At 40.3% G+C, this 26,130-nt stretch overlaps 1 protein-coding gene across 4 annotated transcripts; it reads right to left on the bottom strand.

Moving 5' to 3' along the window:
* Positions 1,604 to 24,638, bottom strand: VSIG4 (V-set and immunoglobulin domain containing 4). Of its 4 annotated transcripts, NM_001244102.1 has the most exon segments (8): positions 2,288 to 3,022; positions 3,358 to 3,379; positions 5,580 to 5,684; positions 9,197 to 9,274; positions 9,830 to 9,892; positions 17,187 to 17,468; positions 18,171 to 18,527; positions 24,445 to 24,579. In NM_001244102.1, coding segments are annotated over 8 exon segments (1,200 nt in total). In that variant the 5' UTR covers positions 24,500 to 24,579; the 3' UTR covers positions 2,288 to 2,784.

Below are 26,130 nucleotides of genomic sequence, written 5' to 3' on the forward strand. Positions count from 1 at the left end.
CATCTGTGACCTACACCACAGCTCACAGCAGTGCTGGATCCTTAACCCACGAAGCGAGGCGAGGGATCAAACCTATTTCCTCATGGATGCTAGTCATATTTGTTTCCGTTAAGCCATGACAGGAACTCCCTACAGAGGATATTTTTTAATTCCCCACTAGATTGTGATCTACTAGAGAACAATACTATGTTTGCTTGATTGCTGTCTCCTCATTCCATCCCTATTCCAGACCCAGCACAGTACTCTAGTTATAGAAAATAATAAATAAATAAATAAATAAATAATAAATAAATACATATTTACTGATTGATTGACTTTTCACCAGTCCATTAGCTTTGGGTCTTTGGACTAAATGCTATATAGGGATTTTTTGAGGAAAAAACATTAAACTTTGGTCACAATAATGCTATAGGGTGTGTGAGTAAATTGCCAACATGGAGGGTTTTTCTTCCTGAGAAATAGGGTCAAGAGTCAGAGGAGGAGGGGCGAAAAGTAGACTAAGAGGGCAAATATGTTTTGGAATTACTTGGTAGCAAAAGGTTTTGCAGATGCTTTATTGCAAGATTTTTCAGAGACTTTAATATTCTAATTTTGCATTGGAAATCTCCAAGAGAGAGCCATAGAATGAAGCATTTCCCATGCCTATCTGATCATGGAAATTTTTTTTCTGTGGGGAATCTCCTGGATCTATTATTCTATGGAACAATATTTGGGAAATTGTCTTAGAGTAACTTCATATCTTCCCTCTTTCCTGGAGATTTTGTCTTTTTACTCCTCTAGTTTTCTCCAAACAGCCACCTGCCTAAGGCGGGTCCTATGTTATCATACCATTTTTGTTTCACCTATCTTGCAAATTTAGGCTATGCCTATATCTAGGATTTTCTAACTGGCTTATCTTGTATATATATTTAAAAAAAACAGTTTTGGAGCAGAGATGACTTCCAGAAGTGGCCTGCTATAATAAATATATGCTCCTAGGGGTTCACAGACCCAACTTTAGGTCTCTGTTCTACCACTGACTTGGTGTGTGTGACTTTACACAAGTCGCTTTTCCTCTTTGGGCTTCATTTACTCATCTGTAATATGGAAGAGTTAGAATATATAATCCCTAAGCTCTCTAAGACAAAAAACTCTGATATTTCCCTGGGGGTCCACAGCATCTGTGGAGGATTAGAGAAGTCCCTGGATTTGATGCTCTTCTTACTAATGGAAATGCAACTAGGATTCTCTTCCTAGTTCCAATAATTCCTTTTACTAAAGGAAAGAGGAATGGATAATGGATGTTTTCAAAGGCTTTGGGTTTGGACACAGCTGTTTCATGAAGGAAGCTGAGGTTTCCACTTGATGGGTGTCTTGTTTCAGAGGCTTGTAAGCATTATGGGGAAGAAGTTGTTCTTTTCACCAGCCATATGAAATTGGCATCTGGGGGTGAGGAAAATGCTGAGGTTTTAACTATGGACTTAGCGGGTTGGTGGTGCAAAGCAAAAGATTCTTTGTTCACTTTGTGTACAATTTTGACTTCTGTAATCAATTCATAGGGGATCGTGATTAAATCTGAGCTGAACTTGGGGTTGCATTGTAACCGAAAATAGCACATGTCAGCTTCCATGGAGAGTGAAGAAGTTTATTTGACATTAATTACATGAAGGAAAGGAAGCAATGCTGAACTTGGCCCAGAACACGTCCTCTCCAGGTAGATTAATTTAAAGGTATATGTCTGTGTGAACATATACAGACAGATAAACACACACAGACACACACAGACACACTTACACACCTCGTGCCTATTCCTGCTTGAGGAGAAATACTTCCTTGTTTTTACCCCACCCTATGTTTTAGGAAAGGACCAGGAGATAAAGATGACCTATGAAGAATAAAACTACTCCAAAGATTTTAGGATTCTAGGAGGTGGAAATCTTTGAGGGTGATATCCATACTTTGGAAAGAAGGGGAGCTCTTTATCTCTGTACCCACAGTCCCCTGAGAAAAAAAGAAAGATTCCTTATTTTTAGGTTTCTAATTGACCCAGGAAGAGTCATCCAGATAGATATGGCAGGAAGATTAGGAAGAGAACAGAAAGAAGTTGAGTACTGTTTTACCAAAGATCAATTGTGTTCTTGTGAGCTCACTGCTCAAATCAGGTAAGGGTAGTATGGATGGGAAGGAGAAAAAACAAAAAAATCAAAGGTGCTATCCATATTTCCAGGGTCCCAACTATCTCAACTAGTCTAACTTCAATCGCTTTTCTTAGGTCCTTGAGAGAAGACCAATATGACCAAGATTGCTATTATGTTTAGATATTTATTGAGCATCAAAAGGGTATGAGAACACTAGACTCACAGTGCAGGAGCAGAACTGAACTTTGGCCTGTTACATGATAATCTCAATTAAAAGCTATCTGGTACTAGACAAAGGAAAGTGATCCTGAATCTAACTGGTCCCCTGAGCTGGCAGAGCTGAGCATCCCTCTGGTGGTAAGAAGTCAAAATTCATTGGTGTCTAGAGGCAAGATGACAAAGTACTAGTTATATGTGAAATTCCCTCTGGTGTCTGGAGAGAAGCAGCAGAAGCCACAGGCAGGGATACTAGAAGGGCCTAGAGCCTGACCAGTAGCAGTCTTGCTTGAGGTGCATATGACAGCTGCTTAGGCCAAGGGACTCCAGAGTTGGCAGGAAAGATACATTGGACAATCCAGGAAGAAAAAATATTAGGAAAAGGGGTCATGCAGAGTGCTGGGACTGAGTAGGCAACCATGTTTATAGACCCTTGCCGAATAGGATACTTTTAGCAGACACCCTTGCCCTTAGTGGTCGGATGCTCATAATTCCGGGGAACTGTGTGCAGCAAGCGAGTGTAGTCACCATTGACCTGGGCGATGATCTGGTACTCCTGGCCTAGGCAAGGCTCATCAGAATAGTCGTTGCCCAGAGTCTGGGAAGGTGGATCTTCACTGGAGCAGCCACTTGCGAAGATGGCCACCCTCATGGATTCACCAGAGTCACTGGCCTCCCTGGCATGCACCCTGTGGCCAAAGAACCCAAAACCCATGAGAAGAAATTTGAATCTGGGACCCTGGTTTCCCAACTTTCTGCCCCAATTCTTGCCAACTGATCCTTAGGCACTGGCCACCCAGGGATTATAGAGGTTGGGTGAATCTGAATTATTTTGTGTTTTCATTGGGCCAGGACAGAACCATAGGAGGTGCTTCAGAAAGGGAAGAAAGTTGTGCCCTCACCCTGACAGCCTCTGGGCTTAAGATTGGTACTGTGCCAAACCTCCTTTCCTTTATGCCAGTAACCAAAAATATTGAGAGCAAAGAAGGGGTCAGAAGATACAAGAGGAGAGGGGCTATCTTACCTGGCCACTTCATATACATGCTCTAGAAAAGAAGGAAGAATCAGGTCAGAAGTCTCCATGGGGAGTGGACAAGGGCCAAGCATGGACCTTGAGTACTCATCAAAAGGTGAGGGAAGGGGAAATTGAAAGGGGCATCTCAATATGTCTCAGCCTTCCAACAAATGGGAGCTGTTGGGAAGATGAGTTGAAATACAGGGATGCAGATTTCTCAGGGAAAGGAAGAGGAAGCCTACTTGATCACGGTTATCTTTGGCAGTTTCTGACTCTGGACAGTGGGTTGGAGCAGTTGATTGGTGTGGCAGAAGGAGGAAAAAATGGACTGGACCCATTATCCACCTAGGAATCTTGCCAAAGATCCATAGAGCGTCTTTGTGGGAAGCCATTCAGAGCCCAGGCAAAAGGAGCTGAATTAATATGATGCCCAGGACCATGGCTTGAGCCATACCCAGATACATTCATCCCACACTACACCCAGGAAAGATCCTCAACTAGGTCAATATTGCCCCCTAGTGTATGTGATGGAGAAGTAAGTACATTCCTTGCAGGCTTAAAGGCTCTACAGCCTGATATAAAGATAGATGTCTCTTGAGACAGCATTTTAGGGGCTTATAATCGTTCAGGTATGCAACCAGGACTGTAAACACAGCAAAGCAGACTTGGCATTGCATCCCACAGGTCTTTGCCTTGTGATAGAGTCCTGTATTTCCACATCTTGCCTCCCCAATTGGCATAGTAACTCCCATACTATATAGTCCTTTTCACTTTGATATACCTAGTACATGGTACATAGTAGGCACTTGGTAACTACATATTAAATTGAACTGATGCCCTAAGTCTGTCTCCCTTATAGAGAGGTAGAAAGCAGAAATTCTGGGAAGGCAATTCAGAAAGGAAAAAAAAATCTAAGGACATCAGATGTATGGCTTATGTGCCTACTTGACCCCAGTGGCTAGAAATGAAATGGAATGGTGGGGGTTGATAAGATAGACCAGAAGCACATTACAGAGGGCTTTTAATGGAATACTACATTTTGACCCCTATCTCCTAAATCATGGACAGTTGTTAAAGGGAAATACTCTAATATGGTTACAGTTTATACCCAATCTCATTGAGACTATAATGAATGTTTTTTCTTTTAGTACTCCTGGTATTTGTAGCCATTTAAGATATCCCCACTTTCAAGTTTAGTCTCAGGGGTCATAGCCATGGTAATTGGCCAAGACCAGAGCTTATACTTGAGACTCAGGTGAAGGAGACCCTATTCTCTTCTTTGGTTTGAGAGATCCATGGGAGAAATCAGGCTATTTGGGAGTAGAATATATTACAGAGAAATAGACACATGAATGCTAGTTAAAATGGTTAGTGCAGCAGGAATTGAGGGGTAGTTAGGATTTACTCAGAAATCAACATCCAAATTATCTTTTTTCTCCTCTGTTGGCAAATAGTTGTTAAATGGCCCTGACAACTATGCCATAATCATGTCAGTCCTCAGCTTAAATTGTTTGTGTGATTTTTATTGCCTTTGCAAGATTTAGACTAGAAAGTCCAAATTCCTTAACCTGTTACTCAAGACCTTCTATAATTAGGAATAAATTTTTCTTTTTCCCCTGTATTTCTCTATTACTCGGCTATATGAATTTTCTTTATTGATGACCTCACTCACAGTTATCTTTTAAGATTTTGCCCCTTTACACATGTAGTCACTCCCTCCTGGAATATTGCCCCCTTCCAAATAGTTTTCATCCTCCAAGGATGAGTCTAAGTCCTGCCTCCTTCTGAAAGCCCTTGTCAATTACTCCTACTAACTGACTCTCCTGTCCTCTGGATCCCTTTAGCATTGATTGTCTTCCCCAGGCTTTGAGTCCATAGCCTTTATAGCTATGTATTTTTATTGATAAACTTCATGATTCATAATTCTATTGGTTAAATTATAAGCAACTTGAAGCCAAAGAATGTGACTTCTTTTCTTGCATCCTCATGAAAAACCCATTAGGTAGATGCTGTACTAGGTTGGGTATCAAAGTTTTGTGAATTAACTTTCATAAGTTGTATTCTCATTTTTGCCTTGCATATCTTTCTCCATGGACCCCTACCCTCACTCTAAAACTATGCTGGGGACTCTTTGAAGTGCCTACCATAGTACCTGATACAGACTTTATGCTCAACAAAGCTGAATTAGTGAATGAATGGGCAAGAGCCACCCCATCATACTCATCACTCACCCTGTTGGGATGTCTTCCGACAGAGCATAATATACGTCAGGGTGATGACCATTATACAGCACAAGGAAATGATGAGAATGATGGCAAAGATAGGCAGTCCTTTTCCTAGGAGGCAAAACAAGACAAAGTGGTATCTGCTTGAAAACAAATCCAGAGAGACAGACTGATGAGCCCAGAGCAGCTCACATTTCTTTCTTTTCCATTTCTCATTTTCTCCTATTTTGTTGTTGTTGTTGTTGTTGTTGTTGTTGTTGTTGTTGTTGTTGTTGCTATTTCTTGGGCCGCTCCCGCAGCATATGGAGGTTCCCAGGCTAGGGGTCGAATCGGAGCTGTAGCCACCAGCCTACGCCAGAGCCACAGCAACGCGGGATCCGAGCCGGGTCTGCAACCTACACCACAGCTCAAGGCAACGCCGGATCGTTAACCCACTGAGCAAGGGCAGGGACCGAACCCGCAACCTCATGGTTCTTAGTCGGATTCGTTAACCACTGCGCCACGACGGGAACTCCCTCTCCTAATTTTCTTAGCTAGCCAGAGGGACAAACAAAACCCCAGGCCCACAAGAAAGACTTGAAAGAAGCTAGAGATGCCATGTATAAACAAGATATTTCAGAGTAACTTGTTGGTGGCTGATTGGCCTGGAAATTTGAGCCAGTCCTCTATGCTTTCCATAGGGCCAAGACAAGAGGTTTTTCACCTTTTTTTTAGAGTGGAGAAAGTAGTACTATGACTTCCCAGCTTCACAAAAATGCTACTTTATTGAGATTCTGATCAATTATTTCTAGCCACAAGGATTCCTTTCTTCACATTGTCTGGACAAGTACCCAGGTTGCTTTGTCCTCAAAATATATTTCCACTGATTCTCCTTGGTTACATATCCCTATCAGACCCAAGATGAAGGAAACCATTGGAATAGCCTTCCAGTCCTGGATCTGTTATTTATGTGCTCTATGAATGTGATAGGCAGAATAAGGGTCTTTTGAAGAGGTTCACATCCAAATCCCCAGAACCTGTGGGTATGCTAGTTGACATGTAAGAAGGAATTAAGATCGCAGATAGATTTAAGATTGTTATTTAGTTGACATTGAGATGGGGAGATTATCTTGCATTATCTGGGTAGGCTCAATGTCATCACAAAGGGTCCTTCCAAAGTGGAAGAAGGAAATGGAAGAGGTGGTCATAGTTAGAGAAAGACTTGAGGATGCTATATTGCTAGTTTTGAAAGTGGTGGAAGGAGGTCAAAAGCCAAGGAAAGATGGTAGCTTTTAGGAACTGGAAAGGACAAACTAATTATCTGCCAAAGCCTCCAAAAAGAACACAGCCATGCTACAACTTGGTTTTAGCCCAATGAGTCAGATAATACATTTTTTTTTTCTGCACTAGCAGCATATGAGGATCCTGGGCCAGGGATCAAATCCGAGCCCCAGCTGTGACATATACCACAGCTGGGCAATGCCAGATCCTTAACTTACTGTGCCAGGTGTGGGACTGAACTCACACCACTGCAGAGACAATGCCAGATCCTTAACCCACTGTGTGCCACAGTGGGATCTCCTGTTTGTGTTATTTTAAAACATTAAGTTTGGGGTAATATTTTTGCAATCATAGGAGAATAAATATAATGACAGTGGTTAAATTGACTAATGCCTTAGTTTCCCCATACATGCAGTGAAAAGATTGGATGATGTCTAATTCACTTGTAGCTACAATGTTCTGAATCTATAAAGGGGGTTCAGGGAATATGGATGAGTAGATAAAGGAATCCCAGTGTCCTTAGGATTTTCTACTGCAACTGGTTTTGTTTTCTCCAGACCCCAAAATAGTATATCCTAGAAATCTGGCATCATACAGATGAAAGGAAAATTCACTGTTGGAAGGTGTCAAGTAGTGAAAAAATTGATAGAGGATATAGGACATGTATCCAAAATCTGAGAATTCCCATTCCTCCGGGAGGTATCATCTTATCTTCCCAAACAATCTCTCCAAGAGTTATCTTCTAGCTTCCCTTTTCCATTAAAACATTGCCCTGGGAGAGGCATGGAATTATGGAAGACTTGAAGCCAGAGTTGGCAATGCAAACATAGCACACAAAACAAGTTTGAGCTATGACCAGAGACATCCAAGAAGCTCTGTAGCCAGGAAGTGAGAAAGGCATTAAGAAGTCCACCATCATCGATCCCTGGCCTTGCTCAGTGGGTTAAGGATCCAGCGTTGCCGTGAGCTGTGCTGTAGGTCGCAGACATGGCTGGGATCCTGCGTTGCTGTGGCTCTGGCATAGGCCGGTGGCTACAGCTCTGATTAGATCTCTAGCCTGGGAACCTCCACATGCCATGGGAGTGGCCCTAGAAAAGGCAAAAAGACAAAAAAAAAAAAAAAAAAAAAAAAAAAAAAAAAGAAGTCCACCATCAATGACACAAAATCAGAGGATGAGACCAGGAGTGAGTCATCAAAATATTTAGCACCAATCAATCAAAAAGGATGCCTACTATACACCTGGAATCTTAGAAGTCCCCATGTTATACTAGGCATCAATACTTTTGTTGCCGGGCCATTGGGTGGTCTAGAGAATACTGAGGGATGGGCCAAGGCAGCCCAGGTGATAATGGGAAGCTTAATGGTTAAGGAAAGCATCTAATCATCAACTAGTATAAAAGTTTTTCATTGTTTTAACAATCAATGCAGTCATATTAACACATTCCAGCTAACAGCTCCATATGAATCCCAAACAGCTTATCTTTGGAGTTTGGATTCCTTCCTTCCTTCCTTTCTTTCTTTCTTTCTTTCTTTCTTTCTTTCTTTCTTTCTTTCTTTCTTTCTTCCTTCCTTCCTTCCTTCCTTCCTTCCTTCCTTCCTTCCTTCCTTCCTTCCTTCCCCCCTCCCTTTCTTTCTTCCTTTCTTTCTTTCTTCTTTCTGCTTTATAGGGACACACCTGTGGCATATAGGTTTCCAGGCTAGGGGTCAAATCAGAGCTGCAGATACTGGCCTATGCCACAGTCACTGCCACATTAATGTGGGCTCCCAGCTGTGTCTACAGCCTATACACAGCTCATGGAAATGCTAGATCCTTAACCCACTAATAGAGAACAGGGATCAAGCCTGAATTCTCATGGATACTAGTCTTGTTTGTAACCCACTGAGCCATAACAGGAACTCCCTGGGGTTTGTATCTCTGAGACTTAGGGATTCGTGAAACATTGGAAGTATCAGAAAACAGCTGCAGCCTTCTTGATGAGCCCTGGAGAAGAACCCAAGCATTGAAGCCTTGTCACTACACTTACCTGTCCCAATGCCTGAGAAGACTGGCTGAAGTCATGGTCCCATTCTTATTCTTACGTAGAATGTTTAGGAAGTATATTATTATGGTAACATATAACTTTCTAAGAAAACATCTATAATTCTCATTAACCCCACTCTGACTTTACTCATCCCTGGATTTGTATCTTTACCTTTCCATCCTATCCACCTTACCCATCTCCAGGGTCTTTGACCATAGTTTGACATATAGGAGATAATATTCTGCTGAGTTGAATGGTATAGAAAAGTGCATATAGTGGGAGGTTTCAGTTGCAAAGTTCAAAGACAAAAAGGAGGGGTAGAAATCCTATCATTGCCCTTACCTGGACCAGTACTGGTCTTCTCAATGTAGCCATCCATTTCAGTGGTCCAGACCCAGGATGAGTTCACTGTGGATGTTGCTATGACAACAGAGTATTAGGATCAGAGGCCTCTCTTCCAGTTAGGAGCTGTGAGGCGGAGGGTGCTGCAAAGTTTGAGGACTTTCTATGGGTATCTGTGCTAAGCTTTCCAGAATTCCTGGCCATGTCATTGACCACTATTACTATAAAGTGAGTTTTCTTAGTTTTTCACTGTTGATGGTGGGAAGGAGGTCCGCCTAAGGCCATAGAAGGAAACATACCAAAAGTCTGATAGCGAGTCAGACTAGAAGCAGAACAGGAGTCACAGTTTTCTCTTTTCTCACTTTTCCTGTGAGATTATTCTAATTCCTTTCTTTTCCTTGGAAATTTTCACAAAACAGTATGTATATTCATGATTCCACTTCTTCATGATCCATAAATCCCTACTATATTTCTTTTATTTTATTCTCTTATTTTATTCCTTTATTACTATTTTCCCTCTGCAGAACCCAGCAACCTCTTATTACCCATTTAATGCCATTAGGCCTCCTCCCTTGGCTTCCAAAACACCATTTCAAACCTTTCCTAATCCTACAAAATCCTAGTAAAACTCACCTTCCAAGGGTGATTGCATAGTTGGAGGTGTCTTAGTCTTGGCTTCAAGTGGATTTGAGGAATCTGCAAGGAAAAGGGAATTCAGTCAAGGACCCTGGCACACTTGAGTGAAAGTCAAATGCTCTAGGGAAATTAGGAAGTAAGTCCAGACAGATCCATACTTGGACCTATCTCAACACTTCTTTCATGATACGGAAAGTTGCATGTCATCTATTTATTCTTCATACCATTCTAAGGCAGAATTCTTAAACCAGGATATACAGATCCTCAAGCAATGCTCAGGTGGAGTTCGGAGCATCTTTTAATTTGGACGAGGGAAGCATTTTGTTTTTACTAAGTTCCAAATGAAATTTAGCTATTAATTCTTTTGAGAGGGACTTAGAAGTATTAAAAGAAGGCAGTTGTGGTGAAGAGAGTGTAAATGGCAGATTAACGATCTCCAAATATTTACGTCTTTACAAAAGCAATCAAATAACTGACAAAATTTTTCATAGTTAACTTTTTTCCTTCATATTTTAGGAAATTAGCCAAAGGTTTGAATCAGCCCAGCTAGTAATTATGGAATAAAAACACCCTAGTCTTATTAAGAACAGGAAAAAGATGTAGTATGTATACACAATGGAATACTACTTAGCCACAAAGAAGAATAAAATCTTGCCATTTGTGACAATATGGATGAACATTGAAGGTATTATATTAAGTGAAATATGTCAGATGGAAAACAGATGAATACTATATGATTTCACTTATGTGTAGAATCTAAAATAAATAAGCAAAATAGAAAATATTTCATAGATAGATCAGATTAGCAGTTAACAAATGGGAAAAGAGTTTGCATCAGGGGTGGACAAAATGGGTGACGGGAATAAACCATATGGTAATGGATGGTAACTAGGTTTGTGGTGGTGATCACTTTGTCATGTACATGGATACCAAATCTAGTGTTACAGGTTATAATGCTCTACATCTGAAACTTATGTAATAAAATTCTTTTAAAGAATTTTAAAAACCTTCAATTGTATTACATTTTTGAGATGGCAGTACTGGCCAAAGCAATCTATAGAATCAATTTGATTCCTATCAAAATTTCAATGACCTATTTGCAGAAATGTAAAAACTGACACTTAATTAAGGATCAATATAGTTCCATAAAGAATTGCAAAGGATCCTAAATATCCCCACCAAAAAAAAAATCTTGGATAAGAAAAACAAAATTGCAGGACTCACACTTACCATTTCAAAACTTATTACATAGTTACAGAAATCAAAAGAGTATGGTACTGATATAAATATAGACATAAAGATTAGTGTACTACAACTTAGAGTCCAGAAATAAATCTGTATATATATTTATATTTATTGTCTTTCTTGTCTTTTGAGGGCTGGATCTGCAGCATATGAAGTTTCCCAGGCTAGGGATCTAATCAGAGCTATTGCTGCCAGCCTATGCCATAGCCACAACAATACCAGTTCCAAGTCTCATCTGCTGCCTACACCACAGCTCATGGCAATGGTGGATCCTTAACCCACTGAGCGAGGCCAGGGATCAAACCCAAAACCTCATGCTTCTTATTTGGGTTTGTTTCTGCTGTGCCATGACAGGAACTCCAAAATCTGTATATATTTGATCATTGTTATTTGACAACATTGCCAAGATAATTCAATTGGGAAGCGCAGTTTCCTCAAATAATTGTGCTGAGACACCTGGGTAGCAAAAGAAAGAAATTGGGTCCCTACCTTATATCATACACAGAAAAAGACTCAAAATGGATGAAAGACCTAATAATAAAAGCTAAAACTATTAAACTCTTAAAAAATGATAAAAGTAAATCTTTATAACCTTGACTTTTGTTTTGGGTTCTTAGGTATAACACCAAAGCACAAGCATCAAAAGAAAAAACAGAAAAGTTAAGCTTCATCCAAATTAAAAACTTTTGTACATCAAAGGGTATTATCAGGGAAGTGAAGAGCAACCTATTGAATGGTAGAACAAATTTTAAAATAATATATATGGAGTTCCCGTCGTGGCACAGTGGTTAACGAATCCGACTAGGAACCATGAGGTTGCGGGTTCGATCCCTGGCCTTGCTCAGTGGGTTAATGATCTGGCGTTGCCGTGAGCTGTGGTGTAGGTGGCGGACATGGCTCGGATCCCGAGTTGCTGTGGCTTTGGTGTAGGCTGGTGGCTACAGCTCCAATTAGACCCCTAGCCTGGGAACCTCCATATGCCACAGAAGCGGCCCTAGAAAAGGCAAAAAGACAAAAATAAATAAATAAATAAATAAATAAATAAATAAATAAATAAATAAAATATCTGAAAGAGTCTAGTATTCAGAACATGTAAAGAACCATTACAATTCAAAAACAAAAAGGCATACAACCAAATTTTTAAATGTGCAAAATATTTGAATAGGTGGTTCTCCAAAAAAAAAGCATAAAATGACCAATAAGCACGTGAAGAGATATGCAACATCATTTATCATTAGGGGCATGCAAATCATAACCACAATGAAATATCACTTCATATCCACTAAGTGTGATATAATTTAAAAAAAACAGAAAATAAGAAATTGGTGAAGATATGAAAAATTATAACCCTCATACATTGTTGATGGGAATGTAAAATAGTGCAGTCACTTTGGGAAAGAGTTTGGCAGTTACTCAAAAAATTAAACATAGAGTAACTATTTGACCAAGCAATTACATTCTTAGTGATATACATAAAAGAACTGAAAAAAATATGTCCACATGAAAACTTTCACAAGTTCATATAGCAGTGTTACCTACAATAGACAAAAGTAGAATTGAATCAAATGCCCATCAACTGATGAATGTGTATTATATCTATGCAATGGAATCTTGTTTGGAAATTTAAAAATATAGTACTGGTACATGCTACAGCATGGGTGGACTTTGAAAATATCATGCTAATTGAAAGAAACCAGACACAAATTTCACATATTTATGGTGCAATTTATATGAAATACCCAGAATAAGTTAATACATAGAAATAGAAAGCATATTAGTATTTCAAGGGGCTAGGAAAATGGGGAATGGCAGTGACTACTTAGTGGGCACAGGGTTTTCTTTTGGAGTGATTAAAATGTTCTAGAGTTACATGATGGTGGTGATTGTACAACCATCTGAAGCACTTAATTGTATACTTTAAAATGTTGAGTATTATAGTGTGTGAAATATATCTCAATAAAAAGAAAGTTTCAGTGAAAGATTGATAGAATTTCTTTTTTTTTTCCTTTTGTCTTTTTAGGGCTGCACCCACGGCATATGGAAGTTCCCAGGCTAGGGATCCTATCGAAGCAGTAGCTGCTGGCCTACACCACAGCCACAGCAACAATGGATCCAAGCCACATCTGTGACCTACAGCACAGTTCACGGCAATGCCGGATCCTTAACCCACTGAGTGAGGCCAGGGGTTGAACCCTGCAACCTCATGGTTCCTAGGTGGATTCTTTTCCATTGTGCCATGATGGGAACTCCAAAATTGACATAATTTCTTTAGGCCTAGAAGGAGGAAGAACATTGCAGACAGAGGGAAGAGCATGTTATGTTTCAGATGTAGAGGGATATTTTAAAAGATAAAGCTGAATAAGTTAGGAACTAATGGAATTAAGACTTTGTTCTTTGGTAAAAGCGTTCATGGGGAGTAACAGAATGCTTTTGAGGAAAGAAGTTTACATTGCCCAATCTAAGATTTGGGAAAATAATTCAGACAACAGTATGGTGGGGTTTTGGAAGGAATGGCATATTTTGGCCTTTCATTGACAAATATTCATTAAGTGCTTGCTGTGTGCCAAGTACTTTGCTGAACTACAGAGAACAAGTCATGGATTTTATATATATCTAGTGATATAAAACAGATATTCAATAAGTGTTGTATATGTTGATGGTTTGGTGAAGATGGATGGACATGGGGAGACGACTTAAAAGGCTGTTGAAATTGTTCCATAAAAAGATGAAGAAAAGCTATGAAGTTATGGGGAAAGAAAGGAAGAGCTTAATATGAGAAATTATTTAGTAAGTGAATTCAAAGAATATAGTGATCTTGATTTTTTAGAGGTGAAGGAGAAGGAGGATTCAAAGATACTGCTGGATATTCTAACAGGTTTGAGGAACAGGTTTGGTGGGTAAAAGCTAAGTTTAGTTTTATACAAGCAAGCTTAGAAGTGAATCTGTCCAGAGGTAATCAGACACTGGGATCTGGCACTAAGGAGAAAAATTTGGGATAAAATTATTCATTTGAGTGTCATCAGCTTAGAGAAGATATTTGAAGTCACAGAAGTGAATAAAATCCTCATATGTGAAATCTAAAATATGGTACAATTGAACTTATCTACAAAACAAAAACAGACTCTCAGACATATAGAAGAGACTTGTGGTTGCCAAGGGGTAGGGGAGGGATTGGGTGAACTGGGAGTTTGGGGTTAGGAGGTACAAATGATTACATTTAGAATGGATAAGCCATAAGATCCTATTGTATAGCACAGGGAACTATATCAAATCTCTTGGGATGGACCATGATGAAAGATAGTATGAGAAAAGTATATATATATACTCACACAGACACAGACACACACACACACACACACACACACACACACACATGACTGGGTCATTTTGCTGTACTGCAGAAACTGGCACATCATATATCAACTATACTTTAATAAAAATGGGGGAAAAATAACATACCTTTAAGAACATTTACAATCAAGGGATAGTGAAGGAAGAGACAACAAAATTGTCTGAAAAGGATCAGTCAGATAAGTCTTAAGAGAACCAAGAAAGATGTGGAGTTGATACTAGTGGTTTAAAGGGCTTGATGAGAGAGTTCCCATTGTGGCACAGCAGAAATGAATCTGCCTAGGAACTATGAGGTTGCAGGTTCGATCCCTGGCTTCACTCAGCAGGTTAAGGATCCGTTGTTGCCAAGAGCTGTGGTGTAGGTTGCAGAGGCTACTCTGATCCCGCTTTGTGTGGCTCTGGGGTAGGCCAACAGCTGTAGCTCCAATTAGACCCCTAGCCCGGGAACCTCCGTATGCTGTGGGTGAGGCCATAAAAATAAATAAATAAAAGACTTGATGAGGAAGGAATGTTCAACAGACCCAACTACTACAGAGTTGTGGAGGAGAATGGGTGTGAATAGAGAGATCTTAGGCTTTGGTGATTTAGAGGAAAGGGATGATTCCATTTTATAAAGTTTTGTTGTGCTAAATTGGAAGGAACAGTGAAAACTACTCCTCAGTAGGTTGCTAGTAGCCATTGGAGAGAGATGGAGTGGCAGATGGAAAGAAAGATTTTTTTAGAATAGCCACGTATATATGTTATTTATATATATATGTATATTAGGCTTACAATGATATATTATACATATATACATACACTTCAGGCTTATGTAGAGGATAATGGGTGAAGTAGGGAGATGTGTGAAGATAAGAAAGGTACATCTTACTCTGAGCCAAGAGGTAATGGGGAGGGAAATATCAAGGCAGAGAGGGGTGGTTAATAGAATTCAAATCTGAGGGGGCTGGTCTGGATCTTCTCAAATAAGGGGGGAGATGACCTCTTCTTCTGGGAGCATGGCTGAGGACATGAAATAAAGCAGAAAGTGTTCTGAATTGCTTCTACAAGAAGCAGGACATAGATGAGAAAATTAATTGGCAACCACCACGGGGACAGGCAGTAGATATACAGAGCATGAAAATAAGTGGTATCAATGCATCTCTGTGAGTAGTATTTAGCAGTCAAAAGTTGTGAGCAAAGACATGGCACACAGAGCCATCCTAGAAGAGAGGAACAGCACAGAAAGTGAGGTGGAGGGATGAAGGGCTGAGAGCTATGTAAGACAGATATGAGATAGGGGGCCAGACTCATGGGACCAGGTTGAGATGAAGAAGGAGGCAGGTAGAAGAAGCTAAGAAAAAGTAGCTTGGCTTAGAGTGAAGAGAAGGATGGAAGGTTTAGAGTAACTACTCTGAGCCTCGATTACCTTATTGGTCAGTAAAGGACAAGTGAGCACTGCCTAAAAGCCTTGTTATGTGTAAGTACAGATTGTGATAAGGAATAGACAAGTTGACTGGTTATGAGTAAGGTCCTGCCCAGATGGGCTAGGGATGAACTCACAGAAAGGTGAGAATGTTCAACTTGTCTCTTTATAAAGTAAATATTCTTAGACTTTCTGGCTGTGTCCTGCTCTCTCTGCTTGACCAGATTGCCAGTTCTAAGAGAACTGGGCCAGTGTCCATATAATTTTCTCAGAGTAAGACTGCCCTTGTTTTCCCCTAAACTAACAGACCAAAACCTATAGCACAGATATCCTCACTACAACTTAACTTTGGGAAACAAATTCCTGAAAGCAAAACAGGAGTCGCAAACCAACATCAATCTCCTAACTCAAGTAAAAGGAGCCAGTTTGCTCACTTTCTTTCTACAGAGATATCCTCAGAGAATAACTTTCAGGTAGTTATAAGAATAGTTTCCTATAAGCAGGTAGTTCTTAACATATTTGGGGCAATGGAAAACTTATTAGGATAAATGTCTTCCTTTCCAAGGAGATTTCTGGAAAGGCAACCAGATTCACTTCAGCAAACACTGGTGGGCTGTTCCTTTAAATCCCAGCCTACAATGTTTATGTATACAGTTTATAGAACCCCTAAGATAATACTGTAATAAACAGTCAAACTCTGATTAACCTGAGTCAACCAGAACTTGCATTTGGCTTTAGGGAAAAGGAAGGGACAAATTAAAGAAACTATGTAGAGAGCTGGCCTTTACTTCATAAAGCAAAAACAAACATAATCAACCAAAAAATAACAACAGAAACCACACTCAACAAAGCACAGCAAAATAAACAAGCAAAAATCATCCCAAAGGGTGCCTAGGAGCTGGTATAAGTTCAACCATGAGAAGCAATCAGACATAATGAAAGAGCATTAAATCTGAGTGCAGATCCTGCCTTGAACTTCCAAGATGTGAGCCCCTGTGCAAGTAGATTTTCCTTTCTGAAATTCTCAATTTCCTCTTCTGTAAAATAATAATAATGACAGCTATTTCATGAGATATTTATGGGATTCAACGAGAAAATATGTCAACATTTTGTGCTGTATCTGGAAAATAAAGGTACCTAGTAAATGTCACTTTTCCCTTTACCATCTACTTAACCTAAAAGGTGTTGCCTCTAGCCCTTTTGTCCTCAGTCCAGGATCTTCTTCCTTGTGATTGAACAATTTAGGCCCCCCTCTCCATCCTTCCCCAACCTCTCTTCTCTGTAATAAGGGCATTATCCTCATGTATTTCCCAAGATAGTACATTGGGATGCTCACCAGGAAAGAGAGTTGCTCACCTTTGACGACAAACTTCACAGTGTCACTGTGCTGCTCAGAGCCTACCCGACCCTTGGCAGTACAGAAATAGGAGCCCGAATCGGTCACCACTGCTGGCTTGAAGAGCAATGTACCCAAGGCTCCTATCTTGATGGGTGCTTCATTTTTAGTCTGTTTCTTGTACCAAGCATAACTGATGGGAGGAGAACCCTGAGCCTGGCATTGAAGACTAATCCTCATTCCCTGGGGTACTGTGAATCCGTAGCCACTGCCAGTTGTCACCGTGGGCTTGGAAACAGAGACTGCAAAGGGAAGACAAGAAAAGAGGCGCTGGGAAGTTATAATATGGGAACACAAGTCTGAGTCATCCCTGCTGGGTCTAGGGGTATGGATTATCTGCAAAGGGAACTAAATGGGACTCCTGATTTCAGAAGGAAAAAGAGAATAGTATAATTTAAATAGAAAGAGCTTCTTTTGGAAGATTAGGTCCCATTTTGTATTATCTAGGGTTTTATATTATCTGGAGTTAAAAAAATCAAATGACTAAAACAAAATACAGATTTTTTTGGTTCAAGTGGAGTTTTTTGATTATGTGAAGTTTTGGATTGCCAGGGTCAGATCTTTGTAAAATTGTTAAGCTAGCAAGGTTTATCTGGGCTAATCCATGCATCCCTTTTCCCAGAGCTTCTCTGCCAGCATCTATCCAGTCTCTAATATCCTAATCAGATATGCTAATTTTTATGCATTTTAAGATTCAGAGCCCAATGAAGCAATAAAGCTATGGATGTTGGAATTTCTGGGACATGTGAAGGGGTAGAGATTTGAAGGCCAGAAAGCCTTTCCAACCTTTATTAAATTCTGCCACGGAAGTGATTACCCTGAGGATACTCTGCCTATCCACTTCCTCTGATTAGCACATACAACTAAAGAGAGACTATATACAGGTAAACAAAGTTCTTTGTGTTTCTCAGAGTTTTCTAGGATTAACACACACAGTGACTCACGTTTCTGGACATGGAGTTCAATGATCTTATCTCTCACGACTTGGTTGCCATCAGGGGTCTGCCAAGTGACTTCACAAGTATAGTGGCTCTGGTCATCCATTTCCAAGGTATTCAGTTGGAGTGAAACATCTCCTGGAACCTCATGGTTTACATGCAGGCGGCCCCGATACTTTGCCTGCTGGATATGGTCTCCAGAGGAGTCTCGTAGAAAGACGGTGACTGGGTCTGAGCCATGTTGTACCAACCACTTTACCAAGACTTGTGTATAGCCTTGCAGAGGACCATAGGTGCAGGGAATATTTACATCCCCTTTCCAAGGTCCTGTCACACTCTTAGGCACTTCCAGGATTGGATGGCCTGAAGAGGGGGAAGAGAGAAAGGAAGCAGACACAGATGACACACCCACCTGGGATCTGGAATGGCCATGGTAGAGTCTAGTGGCTTCTGCAAAACATGCACTTAACTTATACTTTCAGATTACTCACGACATTTTGTTGTCTCCAGCCTTCATGTCAATCAGAACCAGTTCTCAGAAGGAAAGCCCTTAATGTTGTTTAGCTCTTTTGAGTTTCAAGTTCTTTTCCCATCATTGCCTTGCTTAAGATGATCCTGGGTGAGTCACCTTTCACCATGAATGGCCCATTTTCTCCATATATAATGTAGAGAATCTGAATGGAAAGATCTCTAAGAATTCCACAAACTTTAAGCCCAAGAAAATAATCTTTCAATATTTTCCAAAAGAAGAGTGGGGGCAAATACTGAGCAGCTTGGTCTGGGCTATTTTATTGTATGTAACTATCTATCTGGAGGAATGTGATTGCTTCAAGGTCCAGAAAGAAAGGGTTATCTGCCCTGATTATTTCCCATTGCTCCCTCAGAATGGCTCAGTGATCAAATCCTTAGACTAAGGTTTTTCTCTGGAGGGGAAGAAGGAAGGCAAAGGACAATTCAGATGGTGGAAACTTGTGTGAGATGCATTCCTGTTTAACAAAATTTATTAATGAGTGATTAGTATTAAACCTGTAATTTGTAACCTGACTTATTTTTCTGATTTCACTCCTTTCTTTTTTTATTTCCCTTTTAATATCTCTGAGTTATCAGCAAAGATATATTGGAAAATTTCATCCTAATGGGGAATGGAGAAGAAAATTTCTTGGAAGGGAAAGATTCTAAGTATAATCCTAAAGATGACTGTGGTAGGGATGGTGGTAGGACTAAAGATGATTGCTTCTTGGATTGCTGAGGAGGGAAACAAAGGGGAAAAAGTTGGGGATGTTGAGAGCTATCACCTTCCATCAGCAATTTCCATCCATAACTTCGTATTTTGAGGAAATTGTGTTTTACGTATCTGGGGTCAGGAGTAAGTGATTTTATTTAGATATGTATTTATATCTATCATAGGAGAGGTAGTTTCAAAGTGTGAGCTATTACTTAGTAAAAGCTTTTAAAGTAGCCCAGGATTCCCAGTCTCAGTCAAACAAATGGAAGGTGGGGTGGGGGTATGTTTAAAAACCCTGAAACTCCCAGAATGTATTGCCAAGTACCAGGGCTTCTATCAATGGAACACTAAAGTTTAGTCTTTGGCCTTTGCACTCACCAGGGAGTCTAGTACATAAGCAGCATATTTTGGACAAGATAAAAGCATTGAATAAAAAAGAATAAATAAACATGAGTCCATGTTGCTAGATCCAGCAATACTCTTTGGGGAATTTCAGACTGTGCAGGGAGAAAGATTCAGATCCACAAATGGGAGCACGATATAGGTGGATTTTGGTGTGCTCTAAAAATGATGTTTTGTAGTTAATCAGCGCTATGATGGACTGAATGGTCTAGGGCAAGTTCTTAGCTTTGTTTAGGTCTTAGCATTTTTTTCTTATTTTATTTTATCTCCACAATACATCTTTTTTTCCTACTGTGCAGCATGGTGACCCAGTTACACATACATGTATACATTCTTTTTTTCTCACATTATCATGTATGATTAAGCAGGATAATGTGAGAAAAAAAGAATGTATACATGAAAGCATTATTTTTAAAGATCTCTTCCAATCTTAGATGGTTCAGTGCTAATAGACTTAATGGAAGCAGAAATTAAATAATTACATTTCTAGATGGTGGTGAGCTTTCACTAGGTGGTGAATTTCACTGCTATTGATAGTCCCTGTTTCTGTATGCATGCAAATATATCTTATTATTACCATAGACCCACATTTTTTTGTCACTTGCAAGCACAATATACCAGACTTAAGCTCCATGAAAACTATCTGGCCCTTTCAGTTTAATGTCTTCTTGTCCACTAATCTTTATGTAGCCTTCCCAAATCTCTCCCTTCTCCTCCTCTGAAAAGTATTCTCACTCCCTTCCCTTTCTCCCTTCCGGGGTGACAGAAGAAAAACTCTGCTATGAGGACAGCTCAGCAGCTAAAAATGCCTGTCCCTGCATATGTATGTCTTCCCTTTGACCTAGGGGGAACTGAAAGGCTTGTCTTGCATTACTCTCTCTCTGGGAGCTTTTGGGAATTCTCACATAATACACTCTGGTCTGTCAAAAACATGGACAGCCAGTCCCAATTTCTCAGCCTTAAAAGTCACATCTAGAAGTAGTTCAGGCTTGACTCTTCCATCCCAGAATAGGAGAGTGGGAAATAGTAACCGGGCATCCAAGAATGTCATATTTTCCGCTTTTACTTTGTTTTTCCCCTTTTCCTTTCTTCCTCCTTCCTTCCTTTCATCCATTCTTCCATCTTCCCACCACTACTACTCCTTTTTATTTTTGTTCTTCTATCCTTTTATTCCTCCTATTTCACCAGTAGCATGAAGAGAGAGAGAGTGTGTGGTGGCACGGGGTATCACAAAAAATAGGACAATGTACAGTTCCTCATGTATTCTGACCTCAAAAATGAATGTTAATGAAGGTAAAAAAAAAAATAATACCATAGGTTTGCACCTTCCAAATCTTTCTCTGATGCACAGAGAACCTAGAGAAACACTGAGTAGGAGCCTCACCTGGTGAGATCAGGAGGACAGTGAAGGACTGCATAATGTAGTAAGAAGAGTAACAACAATCTAAGTTTAAGATATGCCTTACCATATATCTTGATGTGTGACCTTGGGTAAATTGCTAAACCTGACTGAGCTTTAGGTCATTATCAGTAAAATAGAGGTAATAATATACCTTCCATGCATGGAGATAAAATGAGCTTATAGGTATGAAAGCACCTGGCATAATGGCTGGTAAACAGTGATTGTGGGATAAATGTTAGTCCTGTGCCTCAAGAGGAACTTTACATATTTGTCTTAATTCTTCTTATCCTATAGAAGTCCTAAATATGTCTTCCCCAGTGTGGACAGTTTCATTAGATTGGATCATTGTCAGTTTTAATAATGACCTAATGGAGAAGTCAGTACATGAGAAGGTAAGGAATTTTCTTTTTCAACCTGATGTGACCTACCAAGTAGCGGGTAGGTAATAGGTCATCCCTGGGTTATAGGGCAGCCAGAAACAACACTTCAGCAACAGGGATGGCTTGGCAGCCAATGTGAAATGGACAAATTAAACAATATTCCTGACTTTCCTGGACAATTGGGTAGGGAAAATCTATTTCAGGAAAGTCCCAACTCTTGGGGGATACTCTGCCTGCTATAGGTCCATGCAAATCATGAAATGGTGAGATACTTGGTACGACATAGCTTGATGCACCAGACAGGATAGAATTTGGAGACTTTCAGTATGGTATTGTTAGAAGGGCTTTTAGAAGCACTTAGTCCCATTCCCTTACAGTATATATGGACAAGTTGAGGTCCAGAGAGAGAAAAATGCTTACCCAATATCACACAGAGAGCAGGGAAAGAGCTGGGCCTGGTGGAATCTTTTAGATGCTACACTACCTTCTTAATTTTTAAACTGTGAATCCATCGGCCACAACTGAAACCAACAACCCTTTATCCAGGACTATTTGGTGTGGCTTAAGGGGTATTATCCTAAGGCCTGATAATATCCTCCTGACTACCTGAAAAATAATCCCCCCTTACGTCAGCTGCTTTCTGAGAAAAATTTCCCAGAACATCAGAGCCTAGCTTTCCTCCCTCAGGGAAGGATTGAATTTCCTTCAAGTATTGCATACCCTCAGAAGAAAGAAAAGGGTTTGACATTGACTCAAAGAGCTTTGTTGAAAAGGTTTTACCTTGAAAAAGAAGGTATAGTACCAAGCCCCTCTCTTGTCCTGGGATCAGGACTTAGAAAAGCAAAGGTCTGTGGTATGTGTGATGATTATAAAGAATGAAAAAGCCTAGTTTTGGGGGTGCAGGCCCCTTTATGAGGTCCATTCTGGGTCCTTTTTTAAAAAAATTTTCTTCTCTTATCATCAAAAAGAGGTTAAGATCTTTTGACGACACAACACCTCTGTGTCTGGCCTCTATCCCCATCTTGTGATTCCTTCTCAATAGAAGATTAGCTTAGATAAATAATTACAATGTTTATAAAATGCAAATGTTGGGACTTATTTTTATTATATTTATTTCAATATGTATCTTAGACCTAGATGCTTTTTAAAAAGTGAAGCCATAATCCTACAGAGCTGTCCAGCTGGCAGGGAATTTTGAGCCCAGCCAAGCTGATCTCCTCACTATATGGATGAGTTGGGGACACTGAGATCAAGGTAAACAGAAGGAGTTATTGGCCATTTAGTATGTTTCCAGTCTTGGGTTTGTGGTATAAGACCCTCCATATAAATGGAATACCTGCCTCCAGGTCTAGAGGACATTCACAGACAGTGGGTGGGGGGGATCCACATTCTCTCACACACACACACACACACACACACACACACACACACACACACACACACAAATTGATTTAAATTTAACATTTATGAAGTGAATAGTCCCTTGAGCTCCAGTTCTGTCTTTTTAAGTCCCAGCTCAAATCGAGAGATTTGGAGAAGGTAGAGAGGTGCACTCTAAAATGTGTGAAAATATAGTTGTAGAAAGAACAATATTTTTAGGAACATTAAATCTGCTACTAATGCTTTGTGGCCTGGAGCAAAGTATTTTCCTTCTCAGGTGAGTTAATTCAATGTCTCTTCTAACTTTGAGGTTCTAGAATTTTCTGGATCACTGAGCACCAGGATAGGATGGCCTAATATGCATCAGTCATGGATAGCTGAGTTCTTTCTAACCACACAAAGAGCACCAAGCTAATACCTATCTAGCTTCTCCCTCTAATAAAATGAAATAAGCAGGGGTACGTCAAGGGTCCCTCCACCCTACATTGGGTATCACTTGGCTATTACTGAAGCATAGTTTCATAAAAGGCTATTCTGATTCTCAGGGGTATAAATGAGGATGAAGGAAGACCCCCACAAAATAATGCTACTATGGGATAATCAAGACCTCTTTTGGGGTATGTGTCCAGCATTAGGTTTCCACAAATAGCACAGACAAACTGGGGCATGTCCACAGGGAAGTGAGTTACCTCAGGAGGTAGTAAGAAGCCAAGTCCTGTGAAGAACAGTTGAAGGAACAGAGGCTGTTTAGCCTGGAGACAAGATAAAGGGGCATGGTTTCTGTCCTCAGAACCCTAAAGAGGTGTTACAGCATAGAGGGAGAAGATAAATTCCTTGTGTCTCCAAGATATAAGGCTGAGGTCTTTGAATGGAAACCACACAGTTGTGGATTTAGTTCAACACAAGGAAGAACTTTCTAACAGATGGAACTGCCTCTGGATAGACAAGATGTTTAGAGAAGTAGTGAATTCTCAGTCACAGTAAGTATGTGAATAGCTATTCTGAGCATTTTTTCATGACAGTGAAAGGTGGATATAGGTTATTTATAAGGTCTCATCTAGCTCTTGACAACATTACTTCTTGGGGGGGGAGGGATCTTAACAAGGATCAAAACCAAGGAGCAGAGGGCTAAAATATAATGGCAAAACTTCATGTGAAAGTCAATAGATAGAGGAGGGATTTGGGTGGCATTAGGCACATTTTTAATATCCATGAGATATGACAGTACTAGATAGTCATGTGGATGTTTTTTAAGAGAAGATCCTTTCCAATTTTTACCCAAACTTATTTCCTTCCTGGCTTCTTCAACATCCTTCAAACATATACTTCCCTTCTGCCCAAAACTGAGAGAATCTGGAACATTGGTTGAGAATACTTACCTACTCAGCAGGAGTAGGACTTCCTTGGTAGGCATTCAATCCCACCTCTCCCTCCACCCCCAGCCTTTGTCTATGCCAACAGTTGCTGCCAGGCTCCCTTTTGCTACCTTACCATAGGTGACCACCAGTAGGTGGCTCAGGAGCCGCAGGCCCAGTAAGAGTCCCATCACAGTCAGAGCGATTTCTGTCCTTTCTTCCAGCTTCCTGATGCCAAAAACACTTGAACTCCTGATGTCTGCCAGTGTCTGTGCCTGCCCACTTCCCTTTCTTCCCTATATCTCTTACTCAGACTCCCAGTCCCATCTCGCATTCCCCTTCCTTCTCTATTTCAGCAGAAGTCACATGAGCACACCCCTCCCTCCTCTACTTGGGTTGGAGGTTTTTAGCGTGAGTGGAGCAATTCATCCCCCTGCTAGAGCATTGACTTGACTTCTTCTGGATCCAATAGGGTTTCTGGCCTTTGATCTCCCAGGCTGTGTTTACTTTTTTTCCTCCACAAGATGAGGTTGAGGGATGACCTTTGGGGTATCCCTTTCCACTATGGGGGTATTTTTCTTTCTGTCGGATCCAGGTAGAAGAGATCAACTTTGCTGGCCTAGGCAATATTCAGCAGTCATGTTGTCAATCCCTATCTGTTCAGTCTATGTAAATAACCAGAGGTGGAGGTGGGTACCTATGGGCTTCAGAGTACAAGAGATTAAGTTTATAAAAGAGCTTTTTTATATAATAATATAAAAATTTACTTGGCATATTGTACATTTACTGGTTTATTTCTTTGTTTAAATAATTGGTAAACCAACAAATAAGGCTGTTATGGGGGAATATACTCTCATATCTCATATGGAAAAAGCTCTTTGAATTACTTTCTCCAATAGCTCTGCTTATTTGGTGGTAAGTGTTCCCATTAATTCCCATTACTGCTCACAAGGAATCTGCTATTTATTTCATTTATGGGAAAGTTAAGTCTAGAATCTAGTGTACTTTCTAATTGGTCTGACATTGGTATCCTCAATTAGGTCAAACTTTTCAGTGGCTTTCCATTGGTACATACCCCTGACCTATCAGAGATGGATATTAAGCATTCTAGGAAGCTTAATTGATTTTTCTCACAGGCTCCAGAGTGACTCTAAGTCCACCAGAGGTCTACATCTAGGTTTGGCAATGCCAACAATCTACTAAACTTTGAAAATATAAACACTTCTAAAAGGAAAAATACATTCAACAAATTCATACTGAAGTAAAAGTAACTTCTAAATCTAGCTTTCTTTTTAGGGGGATAGAGAGGCCTTGGTTGGAGAGGAGTGAGCTTTGAACAGAGGGGGAGTGGGACTCCAAAGAGAGACATTATCTCCTCTATACTCTTGTCAAGGGATGGTTACATGTAGCTGATACTGGGTCTATGAAAGGGCTAAGAGGATATTCCAGTATTTCAGACCCTTTGATTATCACATGGCATTCTGTCAAGCCCCCTTGCATTCCAGATTCAATCCCCCTTGTCTGGATGTCCCTTGGTTTTTAGTTATTTCCTTCAATCTACCTCACTGGAATTTCTAGTCATTCTTTTCTTCTGGGCCTCACTCAGGTAACTCCAAACTTTGGAGACTCCATCTTTTGTATTTTCCAGCCAACCCCCCACCACTGCTACTACCATTCACACACACCCCCTCACACACTCCCTCTCCACACCCTCCATTATATAGTCTTTCTTGAAGAAGAGCTGGAAAGCCCATGCCTCATTGGACAGGTGTCAATTTCTTTCTGGCCTGGTGACTGCATTTTTTAAACTACTTCTTGCCTC

Source organism: Sus scrofa, chromosome X (genome assembly GCF_000003025.6).
Source record: "Sus scrofa isolate TJ Tabasco breed Duroc chromosome X, Sscrofa11.1, whole genome shotgun sequence".
Lineage (NCBI taxonomy): Eukaryota > Metazoa > Chordata > Mammalia > Artiodactyla > Suidae > Sus > Sus scrofa.